The following is a 17,868-nucleotide window of genomic DNA, read 5'->3' on the forward strand; positions in this document are numbered from 1 at the left end:
AGACGGGGGGAGGGTGACGGAGCGACGCGGGGCACGGGGCGAGGTGCAGCCGGGCGTTTATCGCAGAAGTGTAATGAGATCTGTGGAGAACTTCTCCAGAGAGAAGCGCTTAATGACAGTTTCTGCCCCCCCCCCTCATAAGCTCCAGTGCATTTCAAGGAGGGAACCAAAGATCTCTTTAACCAGGGCTCTTGCTGCTAAGGGGGAACTCATTACTTGGGTGCAGGCACCAGAGACAGTATTAGAGGGGACAGAAGACACGAGTTGGATCCTTGCTCAATGCTTAGATTCATGGGTGGAGCCTGTAAATAAGGATGCCCTTTTTATGACTAAAAAAAAACAGGCTGCATTAAGTGGATGATTCATGGGAAGTAATGATGCATCCAAGAGCTGATATCAACTGATATTAGTCACTAATAACCACCCACCTGCAGTAAGTAGTGAGATTATTATTCCACTATGTGAATGTGCGTGACGTTCCATCAAACGGCTGACCAGAGGAGACACACTGTGCTTCTGTGTCTCACAGGCTGCCATTTATCACTGATGAGCTCCCATTGTACCGAACCTGGAAACCTCTGCGCAATGACAACATGTCTGGGTGCTGCACACGGTCGCTGCATCCAATTGTTGTTCCCCGAGAAACAGCACCTCAGCTCAGCCGAAACCATAAATCACCGGGATTCCAACTCTCAGCGCCGCATTGTGCTGTGACCGAGCACGGAGGCGCTTTTTGCATGCGGCTCGCGCCCCCCCCGATCGCGGCTTCTTCCGCGGCGATGCAGATTCAGGCCGCTGCCTTGGCAGCGCACGCTCTGGCTTCCGCTCTCGGAGCTCGGCGCTTTAGTTGAAGTGGCCATTGTTGCTTTTAGAGACAATCCTGAAACCAATTTCAGCAAAACGAACCTGTCCTTTGTCAAATTGTGTTTTCCACGAGCGCAGGCAGCAGCTGGCGTCAACGGACTCCTGCCCAAGCTGCCTCCATCACCGAGTCTAGACTGGCAGACCCTGCAGATTTCCTCCTTACATCTAGTCGGACCTTTTGAACCAGCGCTGCCCCCTTTTCTCTCCACTTACTCTGAACGCTGTAACGATCCTCTTCTCCAACTTCTCCTAAATTGAACATGCCACTGTTTTTACCTCAACTTTCTTACAGCTGCAGTCAGCGGCCTGTTGTACCCTGCTCATGAGCATGCAGAGGCTCTGCAGGGCTGTTTCGAGCTAACGGACTGGAGCACAGGCCGCAGAGCGAACAGAGGCGACACTACAGGGCTGCAGTTGCCTAAAATGTCAGTTTCCATAAGACCCTTCAATTGCACTGAGCGGTTTCCCCCTTTTTCTGTGCTTCAATGTAAACAAACCCAACAATACAAAGGAAATTAAATCCCTTCTTAGGGAAAAAGAGGGCTTCCAGGGCTGGCTACAGGGAGGAAGTTAGTCTGCGGGTGCTGAAAGGGAGAATTAAAGATAGAAACACAGGGGCCGAATTGAAGACAAATTGCAACAAAACAGTGTGAAGGAGGTGCTGAGTGGGATGAGAAGGATTACTGGCTACAAGACAGCAAGCCAAGTGGGGGAAGAGAACAAAAATAGAGTGAATGACTTAAGCCTTTTTCTTAACAGGTTCTATGTGGAGACAGACCAAGGCCAACTGCACCCACTCCCCCAGGTTGACGGGCTTAATGAGATCTCTCCACAACAATGTGACTGATTACACCGCTGCTTCCCAGCTCGTCGTCACACCAGGGTTCACCTCCTCAGCCCCAGTCCGCCTCCTCCAGTCACTCCCACCCTCCGGATTGACCACTTTAGCATGAAGGACAAGACGGGAGAGGTTCAAGTAGAACGATTGGAAGCCAGCGACCGGATGAAAGATCAGGTGGAAGATTTCCAGCCGGGAAGGAGACGGTGGCGAAGTCCAAAATAGTTAGGCGTTAATGCCGACGACAAATTGGAGCCGGTTGGAAAGCACAGATCATCAGAAGTGCGAGTAGAGTTGTTCCCTGAGGGAGTAACCGCATGTTCTGACTTTCTGGCGGGTTTGGAGGGTAAACACCACAAACACCAGGGGGAAAAGGCCTGTTTTTGTCACAAAGCTTGGCACCAGGATCGTTTCATATATTAAACGTATCTGAAGTCAAGCCACAGCTTCCTGGCGTTTGGCTGAAGCAGCCAGATGAAGGGAGCCTCGTCACAGGGGGAACTGACTGATAGGTAGATCAACAATTACAACTAACAGCGCTCAGATTAACACAACGGAACAGCGTGGCACAAATACAGCGACGCGCCGGCAACGTAAACATCATCAGCGCCGTGCAGCAGGAACTGCGTCGCAGCTTGATTGTGATTGCTGTCATCTTTATCATAATACCCGAGCTGTGATTGCTGCGGATCTTAAAGCGCTCGACAGGTCCTCGGGTTGAAATAAGGAAACACAGCACACCTGCCTGCAAGAGCTAAAAAATGCTGAGATTTGTTTGGCCTATTATTAGGTACTGGAGAGAAATCAACATGATTCCATATGAAAACACTCTGTGTTCATTTCTGTATGGACGGACTTTAAATGCGATGTGATTAGTTCTTTACAGCAACGAACGGTGTGGGAGGCTACTAACAAGTAAAACTACTCGGCAAAGTGGTGTGGAAGGTCAGAGACGCTCCAGCGTGGAGAGTCATAGACAGAAATATGAAACAAAATGTTTAATTCAAGCTAAACCTCTCTAAAAAACCCATCGAATGCAGGCATTTGGCTGTTTGTGTGCAGTTTAAACTCCTGCTGCTGTTGTGCTGCGCTGCAAAGGGGCCATTACCCAGACACTGAACCTCCGGGACACGAACCCACCCACCCATCTAGTGCTCTGCATGCTGTCGCTATAATACACTGAGCTCTGCTACGACCTGGTCATCCCTCCATCCAGACCCCTCCCTCATCCTCCTCAGCCTCCTGGAGTGTAAAGATGCACCCTGGCCGCTTCAGTGGAAACAACAGACAAGCTTAATCTATTGAGGAGTCACCTCATATGCCTTTAGAAGCTGGGGTGTGGAGTTGGAGGGAGAGACTGGAGTGGTTTTACCCACGTGATTTGGCCTCAAACACGTCTGACGCTCATCAAATAGGAGAAAACATGGCCGCGCTGTGTTTGACCGTGCTCGCAGATTCAGGTTCCTGCAGCAGCAGCAGCAGCAGTAGTGTGTGATGAGACACTGAAGCTTTACAATTGGAAGAAGTGACTGGTTGAAGCTGGAGATGTCAACTTGGTAGGCGAAAAGGTACACAACTGCTTTTCTACCACATTTCTGTGGTAGAACCAAATATGTAGAGATTTAAGCTCAACGGTAAAATAAATAAACAGAGTCAGACATCGACCGCGCCCACATCATCTCACAGTACCTGACGACGAAGGAGCTCCGCGGCGGGAGCCCGGGGTCGTAGCCGAGCCCAGGTTGGGGTGAAAGGTCAGCGGATATGGTGAAGCCAGAGCCTTGGAGGAGCAGGGTGATGCGTTTGGGGAGCAGCTCCGGGGTCTCAGAGGTGAAGGTGATGACCAGAGGCTGCCCGTAGCTGGAGACTTGGTGACCCAGGAATTTCTCTAGCAGCGGCGCAGAGGTTGGAGAGGTGAGCGGGGTCACATTTATTATTTATCATTTAGATGCTCGCCATCAGTGCAGCACGCAGGGATCGGACAGCACGCTGCAGAAGACCTGATATTTATTTTTGTGTACATTTAGAAACACTCAAGTGGGGAGAGAGACTGTACAAGCTTTTTAAGCCCACATGAAGCACTGCAGGAGTATACGTTCAATTAAGCACCCTCTCTCCTCGTCTCTGGCTCATTACAGGACATTACCAGGACTTCAAAGATCTTAGCCGCCACTAGACTCTGCTACCGAGCCCTAAAACCAACGGAAAAACCCACTAGACATATATAAATAGGCAGACATTTTTCTCCATGTTGAAAAATGCAACATGCTACAGAAGCAAAGTTCAGCGACGCTCAACAAAAGGACAAATTATAACATAAAATAGCAACTTCGCTGCCATTCTTCCCCGGCTCTTATTGAGCGACTGGGCCGAACTGACAGGTTGAGAGCGTGATTGCCACCTTCGTTTTGGGGCGTAATCATGTGTGAAGTGCATCCCGGGCTCTTCTGGGGGTTGGGAGGGCTGAGCCGCGTGGTAAGTGGGTGATTTTGCATGCGAGGGGCCTTCGGCGTCAGCTCGGGCTAGATAAATCTGTATTCTCATCCGGCTCGTGACACACTTTTAAAAGCCACTTCCTGACACTCACTCATTGTTTTAGCTGCTGGTTGTAGAGCGTTGCCCAGCGATGTGTTAAAGTAATTAGTTGAAGTAATACATTATTACGTGTTTTAAGAAGAAAAAAAAATCCAATTGTTACTTTAATTAGGTCAAAATTGGTTTTCTTACATCAATTCACTGATTTCATGGTCCAGTACACGCTTCTGGATTTACCAGTCACTTCGTTTCATTTATTATGAACTATGTTTTATTGCGTTATTAGTATTCATATTGTATCTTCAGCTAGTTTTCCAGCAGCAGTAGCACTCTATTTTTTGCACAGCCTCATTGTAATTGATTAACATATTAAAAAAAACAGCAAAGTGACACTTTGTGTTTTGTGCTGAGGCGCTAAATTTTACACAAAGGTACAGCTTTTACACCTCTTTCAGCAACATTTCCTGCCTCCGTCGCAGTTGTTAGGTTTTAAACAAGTCACATTTCTGCGAGGTGACGTGTGACTGAATCAGGAGAGTCAGACATTTTTCAGCTATCGGCTTTCGTGCGACCCGTGTTTGAAGAAAACGCAAGGAACAAACAGGCTGTAATAGAAGGAGAGTTGCTTCGATTACGTCACTAATCAATAACAGTTCCTGCTCCGGGGCCAATAAGGCATCGCTCCTGTCAGTAATTACAGCCAATCAGCCACAGGGGCCCCGGCTTCACCAACAACTCATCACTGGGGAAGACAAAACATTTTCTCAGGTGAAATGAGCCACCACACATCTCTATGTAGTTTCTAAAATCAATACTGATGAATACTAAGTCAGTTTGATGCCTTAAGAGCCTTAATTTAAAGCCACTGCTCTTAACCAGTGGAAAAAGTAACGACTGACCCCAGTCCTAACGCTAGCGGGCGATGGGTGCTGCATGTGTGCTACTTTAAAACATCTGCGATCTACTGCACAGTGAGTGTCTCAGCTGCATCGACAGTCTCTGCACAGGGGACCAGAAATGAGGCTATTACCTGCATTTGGCCAATGATGCACCGTTATAGTGATTAATGCAAGAAACTCATGTGTACAGAAAATAAAAGTCAACAGATATTACTTCTGAAGTGATTAATAGGAAACAGACACTGCAGATTCCTTGCATAACGGTGGGTAATGAGCCCAGTAATGCGGCTGTGTAACTGAGGTAATAGCCTCCTATAAGGTGCTTCCTTATGGCGGTGAGTGGTGGCGCCACAGCTGGCCGTTATTTCGCCGGGCTCCGATTTGCGTCACCGAGGTTCCGGGGTGTTCTTTGTCTGTCAGAGGTACAAACCCATAATTGTTCACACCCGAAGTAGAGCAAGGCAAGAACGGGCCAGGGGGGTGGGGGGGGGGCGATGAATCACCATTAGTAAAACCAAACAATGGGAGGGTTAGTGGTGCGTAAAAGTGACGTGCTCTATAGAAATGGATTCATTTTCATTACTTCATCCTAACAAGATGAATTAGAAGGAAGTAAAGGCTTTAGCGGTCTTTAAATACCACAGCACGCGGGCTGCGCAGACACTGTGTGGGAACAGTTTTCCTCTCAATACTGAGACGCGAGTTCTTGACAAAAAAAACCCCAAAACACCAAAACAAATCAGACAAAGGCATTTCCTGAAATGTCAGAGTCAAAAAAAACAACAACACAGCACACGCTGTGGTTTATTGTTGGACACTGAGCATCTTCAGTTGGAACGACTGGTCAGACAAATGTCAACCTGGGGGAAGGAAACCGAAAGGCTAAACTGTCAACAGATTATCTGATGATGTGAGTAACTCACAAATAGCTCGATAATAAACGATGAGAGCGTTTGAATCAGCAGCTCTGAAACAGCGCTGCATTTACATTACTTCCTATGACTCGGTGAGAGTAATCTAAAGCCTCTGGACTGTGCAACTGTTGAAAGTGGGCCAGGAGCGCATAAAGCCGCCAGCCCATGTGATAGATGCCCGTATAACTTTTGGGGGCACGGCGGAGGATCCCGCAATCAATTGGGAGGGGCCTCGGCTTTGTTCCAACCATATTAAATCAACCGGGTTTCAATTCAATCACCGCCGCCCAGCACAAACACAAGCCATCGACTGTGCTGGTGGCAAACGCCGGACAGACAAACTTTAAACTTTTAAACAGCTCCACTACCATCAGGACACAGAGTCCAGCAGCAAGCTACAGAGCCTGCAGGTGCAGAACGTGTGACCCGGGACGTAATTACATAGAGGGTGGAAAGTTCCTTGATATTCATGCATAGTATAAATAATGCAGCGCGCGTGACGTGCGGATGCGCAGACGGGCGCACGGACCCACTTAATGCTCGCATGACGGCCATGATTTATCTCTGTTCTTGGGGTGAGTATCAGGGGGCCGAGATCAGTGCGGCGCACAACGGGCTGGCGGGCGTCTGTGCAGAGTGCAACTCCGAGGGGTCTCACCCCGCCACACGCGAGATGTTTAAGAGGTCTGGCACCAATGCAAATGAAGCAGCCGCACGGGGAGCGTTCAGGCCAAAAATAGCACCGCATTAAAAGGCAGCAGGCTCTCGTAAGTGGCAAGGAGATGGAGAAAGATTCCCTCTGTTTCCTCTGACCATCACATCTACACAGTAATTAGGAGGCAGGCTAGTTTTAAATATCACACGGTCCACGTTGGTCCAGGCTGGAACAGGTCCAGCCCAGCATGCTCCAATCAGTCACTGGGCACAAAGTCTATTCAGAAGCGTCACTCAAAGCTTTCAGATGACTCTGTGACCCACACTTCTTATTTTTTATCTCCCTTCCATTTCCTTTCTCTATCTCTTTTAATTCCCTCATTTTCACTCCACTCCATCATTTGTCATTTTTGTTTCCAATTTCACCTGCTTTTACCCAGAGTCGAGGCCACTGGGCTGGTTTACATGCGCAACCACGTGCAGGTGGTGCTCGGGTTGCGAGGCTTTTAGCTGCGATTGCCGCTTGAATGAGAGTGTCAGGCAGCCTGGAGGGGGCTCTCATGAATTGTTCTTTTTCCTCTCGCACAAGGTTCAGTCGCACGCTGCTCCCCTGCCTTCCACTGGGGGGTTATTTCATTAACATTCTGTCTGTTTTCCCCTCCTTCCGCTTCACTCTCGCTCCTTCCACCGCTCCAGGCGTAGCAGGGTGGCCTGTGTTACAGATATGACAAGGATCAACACTGCAAGCTTCTCAACAGATGGCTGTAAGGACTTGTGTTAGATGATGCCCCCCCCTTCAGCGTGAAATGCTACTCAGCCAAGAGAGCCGCAGTTACTGTCCAGCAGATTTAAGTGGTGACCGCGGCGGTTGGAGGCAAGTCAAAGCAACTATTTAGGGAGGTACTTCATGTTTGTCTATGATAGCCCCTGGCAGCTGTGTTCGAGTGCTCAGTCTGTCGAATCACCACAGGGACTTGAACTCCGCCTGTGTCAACTGTCAAGCAGATGTCCAGGATCAGGAGAACGAGCAGAAATGCGTGTCTCACCCAGTGCGTACACGCGTCAGCGTAAACGGTGGCATAAATTAGGTTAAATTAAACGACTTCCTGGCTGAGTCCACCAAATTCAAATGCGCTCGTTTCTCATTCACACTGTCTCCCTGTCTCATTCAACGACGCCTTCTCAAATACGGCGTGTGAATCTTTAATGGCTTCTCCTCGTCATCATTGGCTGATATTTCTGGAGCCGGGTGAGGTATGCAAATCACAAACCTTCCTCTGTTGTGCTTTACCGATTCAATAAAAAAAAAAAAAAGAAAAAGCCATCCTGATTGAGTCCCGTCCTCCGTGTGACAGCCGAAGCCCTTGACAAACTATAGTGACAAATATATTTATGGGAATCACAGAAATTGCATTTTATGTGATGCCTGACGTGGAGTTGTCACTCAGAATTATCTCCTCCTTTGGTGAAGAACACAGCGGAGGATTTTCAGCAAATTAAAAGTAAAAAGAGCAGAGACACTGGCAGTGTGAGGGAGACGCTTCCAACGCCGCCGCTGCTGCTCTGCTCTAATCTTTAAAGTAACTGTACACAAGCAGCACCACCAAAAAGGCAAGAGAAAATGAGATCATTAATAGGGATGGCAAGGCAATAGATTTGTGCGTTTACTATGTGGGAAAACAACGTAAACAAGCACTGTGAGGAGCAGATAAGCCAGCTGCCATAAAGCTGCTCTTGGCCAGTTAGTAAGTAAGTGGCCTACAGAGACGTCATGACAGACCACATGAAAGAAGAAAGAAACTTTTCACAGTGCAATTAACTGCTGTATGTGCAGCATTAATTAAACAGAGCCACGTGTTTGGTGTAACTCATATATCACATGCAGCCAAACTCGCTCATCCACGACTTTTCAGATTCATAACGCCGTTTAAAGTGTCAAACAGTCCACGGGGCTTTGTTGCTCCATCTTTCTAAAAAAGTAAGGTTGCCGTGTGATGGTGCCGCATGTGCATTAAACCTCCACGACGCCCAGTTAATGGGATTGCTCCTGTTTTTTTGTTTTTTTTTCTTTTAGCTTCTAGCTGCAGACTGCACGGTGGCCGGAGGGGCTGCGAGTTGGTGCCTGGAACAGACTTAGCGGAGACAAGGAGAAACCAAGCCAATTTTCACTTTGTTCCCGCTCCAGCATGGCCAGGACTTCCAATTCCATCAGGCCTTTTGCTGCTGGGGCGGCTGATAGAAAAGAGCCCTAAGTCGTGTAGCTGGGCCAGCTTATTCCCTTATCTGCTAATGGCTCTGATAAGGGATTGGTGGAAATGGTGTCGGAATAATAGCTGCATTATGCACTTTCAAAGACTCTGATTTATCTTGCTGTGAAAACAACAGTAACAAGCCATGGGTGAGCATCACACATGCTCCACTATCATTAATACTGTTTACAGATTTGCCCGAGAAGCAACAATTAGTGGATTTATTATCTAATAAATACCAGCAACCTTTGTGGAGAGTGGATCCCATTAGTTTGACCCTGGAGCATCATTAGGTTCTAATGAATAAGTCCCAATGTATTATTTCTGTCTGACTCACCAGGTGCTTTGTAGAAGCCAGTGTCATTGTCGCTTATAGGCAGCAGGTAGACCTCCCCCTCCTTCCACTGCAGGTGGTCCAGCTGTCCCCCAGAGAACTCTCCCAGCCAGCCATCCTGACCTGCAGGAGGAGGACCACGCTTTAATTCATAAATCATAGCTTTCCCCTGACTGCGTTTGCGGCTGTGGACTGTTTTAGCACGTTAGGGTCGATTTTTTATTTTATGAGTTCATTTGTCAGAGTTAATTCTCGCAAATCAACAGTGGAAAGGGAACCTTGTGTGGCTGCCCTCAGAGCTGGAAACACTACAACAAAAGAAATTATGTAAATAGAGGAAACAACCAAATATAGAAACAGGCTGCAGACAACAAACCTTGCATTCGCAAGGACAGAAACGATAAGGGTTCTAGAGAAAACAGAAACATAACATAGAAGGATAGAAGTAGGAGACAAAACTGAGAAGCTGAGAATGAGACAGTACAGTACCTTCGATGAAGTCAGATGTGATGTTGACAGCTGCATAGTGAGTGGACGAGGAGCAGGCCAGTGAGTGGCCGAAGCAGAAACAGGGCTGGCAGCCCGCTGGGTTCACTGGTTGAAGGTTGAAAAAACCCGGCTTGCATCTGCAGGCACACACACACACACACACACACACACACACACACACACACACACACACACACACACACACACGCTATTAACATGCAGGCGCTGCATGCACGCTTCACTGCAGCTGCTTCCTCCATCACCAGCAGTGGTCTTCCCACTAATCTCTAGGATATTTTTTATAGATGCTGGTCACTACAGGCTGCAGCAGGAGAGGAGGCTGAGCCGCAAAGAGCCCGAGTTCTCACCCGCAGACGCTAGCTGGCATATGGGTGGGACGGGAGCGCTGCTGAAAGATCAGCCTCTGCAGTAGTCACATTACACAGGAGAGGGGCCCGCTCAACGAGCCGTGAAATCAGCAGAAAAGTCAACAAACAGGAAGCACATATTTATTCAGGAGCTGGAGACCTGTGGCTGTGTGTGTGCTGCTAACGTCACCGCAGGTTTATCTGAGTCTGATCCTGCATCCCGGGGGAACAAGATAGAAACAGAGCATTGGAGAGCGGAGGATTGGTGGCTCACAGTCGTGTTTACTGTCCAAGGAGTCGCAGCGCAGATGGCCTCGAACGCTTTGCATGAGTGACTCCTGCACATGTGCAACGGGAGCAACAGGTCGTGCGCTCACCTGTCGCAGCTCTGGCCCTCCACGCTGGCCTTGCAGCGGCACCGCCCGTCCTGAGGCCGGCACTCGTCCACGATTCCACTGGGGTCGCACTCGCACGGCCTGACGACAAGAGGTGACGTGAGGGGGGAGGATCTGGATGCAGGTGACGGGAGGCGACGGCATCGCGTCACCCGCACTTTGTCATTGCATCACAAGTCAATTTAAACAGACTCCATAACAGCATGAGGGGATATGCATAAGTGTTACGTCAACACCGATTTGATGAGTTTCATTGATTGATTACTTCTGTTTGAAACTGTAAAATAGAATCTGTTTTTTAATGGGGTGTTATTACAAATAATTCAATTATCCCAAGGCAATTCGCTTCTACTTGTTTCTGCTCCACTGGTCTGAGTAATTCACACCTCCACTCAGCAGCAGGATTTTGCTGCATGAATAAGAAAAAGCAGTGTGTGCACACGCGTTTGCAGATACTGACGAACGTATAAGATTTATGTAATTAGTATTAGCAGAACCGTCATAATTTATGGGTTCTTAAATGTATCTACACACGAGAAGTGGTAAATTTTGCAGCCTTGCAGCATGTTTGCTTAAACAGCTGTTGCAGCTGGAAGCCGAACTGGCGAGGGAAGCGAAAATGGGCCTAAATAGTTTCAGGCCATAAAATCAAAACAATAAAAAAAAAAAAACGGCTGTATTTCATGGGACCGTTTTTATTGGTATTTATTATAGAAGCTTTAAAGAATACATTTAAAAACTTCTAAATCTACAGTGTTTGTCAAGTCTGAAAATGGCCGTCCATATTTTTTGGTTATTTGCTGTGACTGCCTCCATCGTCCACCAGCAGTAGAAATAATATTAACACCAACAGTCATTGATATGCTATTCAGCACCATGGTAACTTAGCATTCCCTCAGCAGGTAGAGAGGGTCAGGGAGAGCTGGGATGGACTTCTTATGAATATAAATACTTCAACATACTTACTCACATGCACACACTCACGCACGCCAAAGTTTACATTTACATGCACGCTCACATGCGCGCACACTCTGTCAGAGTGCTCTCAGCTCGCGGAAAGTTGGAATTTGCTTTTCATCATTGGAATGTATGCAGCAGGCCGGTGTATCATCAAGCTGCAACAAAAGGATGCCGAAAAAACACCCAGGCTGCAACTGTGACTGCGTAGGAATGAAAGTAGCTCTGCTTTCCTCAAATCAATTCAACCTGCTGAGCTCATTCTTGCAGCATACCGAAATAATGGAAATCAGAGTATCAGAGGCAAATCAGGTGCAAATGTGGGAAAGCAACACTTCATTGCTTCTTTTTTGTCATATCCAGGGCGAAACCTAAACAACTGTAATCAGCCGTCAGCCTGAGCGTTGTCTCAAGTAGTGACTATGTCATGATCCCTGTGTTTCTCACCTTGGCCACGCCCCCTCGGCAATTTCCACACCTATTTCCTGTCTTGCCCACTGTTGCATTAAGGACGGTCATTCCCACTCTAGGCAGAGGGACCTCTGTTCAAAAGCTAATGTGATGACTACAACCTGGTTATGGTCGGTTTGGCAAATGTGTCTGTTCACTCACTAATGGATATTAATTAAATGTAGCTTGTGATTATGTTACAGGTTTGGCCATTTCCTGGAAATATACCTCATAATAGAGACATTGGTTAATACCTGGGCGTTAGGATCCGTCCAACAAAAGCCTCTGACTTTTAGAGCAAGTATTTGCAGAAACTACTACAAATACTGCAAATAAAGCGACCTGTAAGACTCGCACCTTATCATAATGATCTGTTAGAGCTGTTAGAATGTCAAAGCATGCGGACTTCGTTTAAAATATGCGCTGGACTTGAAACGTTTGTTTATCCTGACTTCACGTGTCACATGTGGAAATTGACAGGGCTCTGTGTCGACTCGCTTGTCGGATGCTTGTTAGCGGTTTGATACTGCATGTGGTGCATCCTGGTGCTCACTGATAAGAAGGTCACTAATTCACAGGAGTGTCACATAGACAAATGTAAATCCTCTTGTTTACGCTCGCTTTGTAGTTTGATAAAAATTTGACTCGAGGGGGGCGTTAGGCGGCAAGACGGGCGAGATTGTGTTTGTTTTAGTTGCGTTTCATCACTTATCACTTGTTTATTTTACCTGGGAAATGCTCCTAACTTCATGACTTATTTAGTTCGGTGTCACAGCCTTGTGTGTGCGTGTTTCCGTGTATCTGTGTCCGTTTTGCTCACTTGCAGCCACCGGGACCCAGAGAGTGAAAGCCCGGTCGACACGCGTCACACTTCTCCCCCGTCACGCCGGCTCGACACGCACACCTTCCATCCGCGTCGCACTGCAGACCCGCCGCGCCTGCGAGGACCAGCAGACGGACGACGCGAGGACGAGAAGAGAAAGAAAGGGCAAAAAGGGGAAAAGAAAGAAAACATGAAGAATTTGAGTAGATGCCAAAAAATGGATCAAATAGATCGATAATAGTGGAGACGAGCGGGATATAAGCTTGTAGCTACACTGTAGCCGACATACTACAGCTTTAGTTAATGGAGAGACGAGAACAGCTGTGGCACTGTGGACATGAGAGGAAAGAGAAGCCTGATGGATTCTGCTATAACCTTTGATCAATATAATGGACTCCAGCAGCTCTGTGCAACCACCTTTTGCTATTTAGGCCACACAGTGAAAGCAGAGCTGATGCTGATTCATTCCTCCCTCTGGTTCTCTGTCTCTCCCCCCACGACGGTGTAATTAGAAGCCCAAACACCCACTGTCCCTCCCCGTAAAGGCAGACTGTGTTTAACGAGCGCTGATTCTCTTCATTGATAGCGTTCAGCGACTCAACCGGATCGATTTACAACAGCAGGGATGGGCGCAGGCATGGATTCCTCCACCGGCCATTTGGGGAACTAAGGCAAGGACAAGTCTGATGAGGGGCACGAACGGGACTTTATAAATTATGAATCGCAAAAGATTCTGCTCCTAGGCGAGGTTTAGCAGTCGAGTAGTGGACGTGGTGAACTAAATATTAATGCGGTGTTTCTACGGTTTAAAACATTTGGCTGTAAAACGTGCAACAATTAATCCTTTGAGTGTTTTTTCGTCTGCAGCTAAATCTAGCTTATGGTGCTTTATTGTGCAGCCTTCCAATTTAACCATAATTAAATTTGCCCATACCAGGGAAAACAAAGTGGTGAGTAATAATATTGGCAAGGACTATAATTAAAGGTCTTAAGTTATTAGCTAAACAATTAAGGCTTTACCATAGACATTACAGTTGCAGGGCAGGCAGGGCCCAGCTGGAGACGCCCTGTAGTGATTCTCTCTGCAGCGCTCGCAGTGGGGCCCATCGGTGTTGTCTCTGCAGCTCACACAGCGCCCCCCACTGCCGGTGCTGCGGTACTGCTCCATGTCCAGCACGCACTCCTCCGACCTCCCGCTGCAGTTGCATCCTGCGAGGGAGAGAGGAGAAGCTGGTCGGCCGAGGGGAGACGGCGGGGAACGTGAAAGGAGCAGCGCGCGGGGGAGGCAGCGCGCGGGGGAGGCAATGGGGTAAAAGCCAGGGAAGAGGCAGACATAAGAGTATATGTGCGAGAGATTACGTGCTGTGGGATTGGACCGTAATTTAGAGGTTCTTTGCTAATCTCATTTCACACGGGGCTAATGAGGATCCAATCGACTGTCAGGGGGCACTTAGATAACACTAATTCATGTTTATACAAGAGCAAATTACTCAGCTGATAACACACCATCACAGCTCTCATGCTCCTAACATCAAATCCCGCCTTAGTCTACCACTTACCCCCAGGGGGGACTTAGGTGAAGTTGCCAATTTTATTATGAATCTAGCTATCTGTTGTGCTTGTCATGTAAAGAAGGGGTCGTACGAGAGTCCAACTTCAATAATTGAAATGAATGTCCACTTGTTGCTTCAGAAGCCATTCATAAAAAGCTTTTCTTTTGAGTTTTTGGCTCTTTTTGATGTAATTGTCATTTGTAATTGCACATATTGAAATGATCATAGCAAAGTATCTGCTTTATAACCAGCTTCTAAACCATCTGAACCCTCTCCAAGCCACAGTGTGGACGCAGTGTCCTCAAAGCGCCTTTGCACTGCTAAGCGTGGCCTTTTCTCGTACAACGTGCATCTTTTGATAAATGCAGAGCCGCTCGCTATCGCATCGACAATCTTGGGGCCACAGAATCTGAGAAAAGGTGACGTTGCACATAGAAGGTCGCTGCAGCGTGACTCGGCCCCTGCTCGGCACCGCTGAGCAGGGACTTCAACAGCATTTTATTAATATGCGAAAGATGCAATACCTTGTGTACACTGTTGAGACTCAGTCCGTCTGTGAAGTGAGGGAAATCAGTTAATTATAGTTCTTATTCAAAAGAAGCTTCAGGGCAAAATGAACATCTGGGTTCTCATCCCTCCAGCAAATTCAGAAGTATATTCGCTTTTGGCTCCTATTTCATTTTTTTCCACATATCTTGTTTTTACTCCTTCAAATTGGTTGTTTTGTTTCATTATTTGCACTAAAAACTGGGTATAAAAGTACAACTAAAAACAGTATTTATACACATCGCCGTCCTAAAAGGAATCCGTGGAGCCGATGAGCACGCTGGAATAAGGATGTTCAAGTTCTGCGGCGTGTTTTTATTTTATTTTATTTTTTTCTCGAGGTGAGAGAAGTAGTTGAAAAGGCTGCGTACGTGGGATGAAGATGGCTCCCAGCGGTGCGTGCGCACAGCGCGCCACGGCGGCGGGGAAGTGGGACCTCTCCACAGCCTGCGCCGGGCCATCTTGACTACGTTTATGGATCGGCCCGCCCACAAGTACCACGTCCGGGGCCCGTGCTCCGCGGCGCTGTCCCGGGGACCACGCGGGCTGTGCATCACCGCCACTGGAGGCACATCAGCAGCACGGCAGCGGCACATACTGGGCCGCGCTGCACCGCTTCCTTGTGATTCATGAACATACCTCTTCAGACATACTGCATTACATTTCTACCTTCGAGCAGAAATGTATAGCAGAAATGTTTTGATTCTGATCTGCAGCCTTGAACGTTATCGTTCCGCCGCTTCTTGTTCTTCTCTATCCTCCCACCGGTCGAGGCAGATGACCGCCCACCCTGAGGAGAGTTTGCCCACTCTATGTGCTGTAATTCTATCTCGTCAGGCCCTCAGTTTTGCATTGCAAAACGCTTTAACGTGACCTTTGTTGATTTCAACAGTGGCGACATATGAGTGTAACTAAGTGAATGTCTCCACTGTAGACGTGGCCTCCTACGTTCTGTGCAGACAAAGCCGTGTCCCAGTGCCTTCGGTGACTATGAGCCAGATGAAGTAACCTTTCTTGAAAGGCTGGTCCTGCACTTCAGCCTCCTGCTGAGGGCTTCCAAGGACTCTCACATTTGCATATCAAGCCCATACAGGCATGGACGCTGCCTTTATATTGTTCCTCGGGGCTTTGTCTCATAATGATTAGGCTGGACACAGTGAAAGCCATGTTCTTTGTCTACAGTCCCCTTAGCAGCCCGGGCCCTTCAAGCCTTGAATATACTGCAATCTTCCTGCAGTAGGGTATAGCAGCTATATGCAGAGTTTATTAAAATAAAGCAGATTCAATTATTTAACGTGTTTGTTGAGCTCAATTTATCAGAGTGTCAGAGAAGAAAAAGGCAGACCTTTCTTTCGCTAACGCAAAACCAGCGCACAAAGGTGGTGAATGTGAGACGAACCAAGGCCCCGAACAAGTCATACAATGTCGACATGCAATATTAAAGAAAGGGAAACAATCAGCCGTGCAACATGTCAAGCTGACTTTGATGCACCGCAGAGGCTTCACGGTGTGAGCTGAGGGAAACCCGGTGAGTGAAGTGTGGCTGCTCTGTGCAGGTTCTGGGGCGACAGCTTCAGAACGGATCAAATAAACATAAACTGTACATAAACATAATCTCCTGGTGTCTCCGATGCAAGAAAACAAATGTTTAAACAGCCAAAGACATCTTTAACTTCCTGAATATTGTTTTAGGACTCACCTTTAAGCTGCCCTGCCTTTCCTCTATTTAATTACACAAACAGCACATTTACCAAATTTTGCATCACTCATCTTTCCGAATGAAGGCTCATTTGAGCTGCACCTGAAACGCAGATGATTTTGTCTTGAATAGTTTTTTAGAGCTGTTACAGAACACCCTACGGCATTTTTACACAACATGTAATTTGTTGCACCAGTGAGACGTCGGTCCAGCCAAACGTGAACATCAGCAGCTCTGAGGTTTGAGTTATGTTGAGTTGTGCATGGAGTTTGCTGAGACACCGCGTTTAAAGCTGTTGTGACAAACAGTGACCCCTGGTCAGGACACATTAGGCAGCTTTTCAGTGTCTGGCTCTGAAAATGAAGGTCTCGGCTTCCTTTGACTTTTTTCTTCCCCAATGCAGGAATTGCTTATTAGTGTCCTCTGCAGAGACAAAGAGCCGTCTGATGGGAGCAAAGCGTATAAGATTATTAAGTTAAAGTGAATTAGCACAGGGAGAGTAGCTTGTTAACAAACGTGGCTTGAGGCCTACCTCCTCTCAGCCGTGTGGTAGCATACGGTAGATAAATAAGGTTGTTTGAGTAATTAAAGGTGAAACGTTGAGTTGATTATACGGGTGCCAGTAAAGAGGAGCCGTTTTTGGTTCTGCTCAGCCTTGTCTGTGGCGTGGACCCAATTCAACAAAACCAGCTATACTGTACACACCATTTCTCGCTCATCACTGGCAGGAAAGTGAACTGTTTTATTCCTTTGAGTGAACGTGATCATGCTTAATCACTCTGAAGCTGTACTTTACCTTTTACAGTTTTGTAGATGTACTCAGTTGTCACTGAGGACCAATTCTACCGCTACGATTAAGTGAATGAGCGAAAAATTACAGGTTTGTTGCTTCATATTGCAACGCAAATCTCACAAAACCTGAGAAAATGACGATGCTTCAAAATAAAGTCACTTTCACTTTTCAGATTTGTTGGAGTTATAAGGTAATTTACTCCCATAACAGCTGGCTGCTTTAGGAACTTTGCATTGTTCTACTGTGATTAAACTGGAAGAGAAAAGACTATGTTGTGCATTTTAATCCAAGTACAATGCACCACATGAAGACTGCTTATAAGATACTGTATCAGTTTTTTAATTAACTTGACTTTTTATGTTCATGCTAAGCAGGTCATTAATTCAGGGTATTATTTACTTCATGACGTTTTCCATTAGCCTGATCTTGGAAACCATGGGCTGAAGACTATGTGATATCCCTGACTGTGCTCAATTAAAGGCCTTATGCGCCAGTGAGATGCCTCCTT

The 17,868-nt window shown here is 47.2% G+C and overlaps 1 protein-coding gene across 2 annotated transcripts in view; it reads right to left on the reverse strand.

Moving 5' to 3' along the window:
* The window catches only part of lamc3 (laminin, gamma 3), a 61,443-nt gene that overhangs the window by 22,977 nt on the left and 20,598 nt on the right, over positions 1–17,868 (reverse strand). For both annotated transcript variants that reach the window (XM_029168564.3, XM_029168565.3), the window contains exons 5-10: positions 13,790–13,978; positions 12,767–12,884; positions 10,522–10,620; positions 9,777–9,913; positions 9,291–9,410; positions 3,392–3,590 (exon numbers count right to left, since the gene is read on the reverse strand). In XM_029168564.3, coding sequence (XP_029024397.1) covers positions 3,392–3,590; positions 9,291–9,410; positions 9,777–9,913; positions 10,522–10,620; positions 12,767–12,884; positions 13,790–13,978 — 862 coding nt within the window. The remainder of the gene's footprint in view (positions 1–3,391; positions 3,591–9,290; positions 9,411–9,776; positions 9,914–10,521; positions 10,621–12,766; positions 12,885–13,789; positions 13,979–17,868) is intronic.

This window comes from Betta splendens, chromosome 12, assembly GCF_900634795.4.
Source record: "Betta splendens chromosome 12, fBetSpl5.4, whole genome shotgun sequence".
NCBI classification, from domain to species: domain Eukaryota; kingdom Metazoa; phylum Chordata; class Actinopteri; order Anabantiformes; family Osphronemidae; genus Betta; species Betta splendens.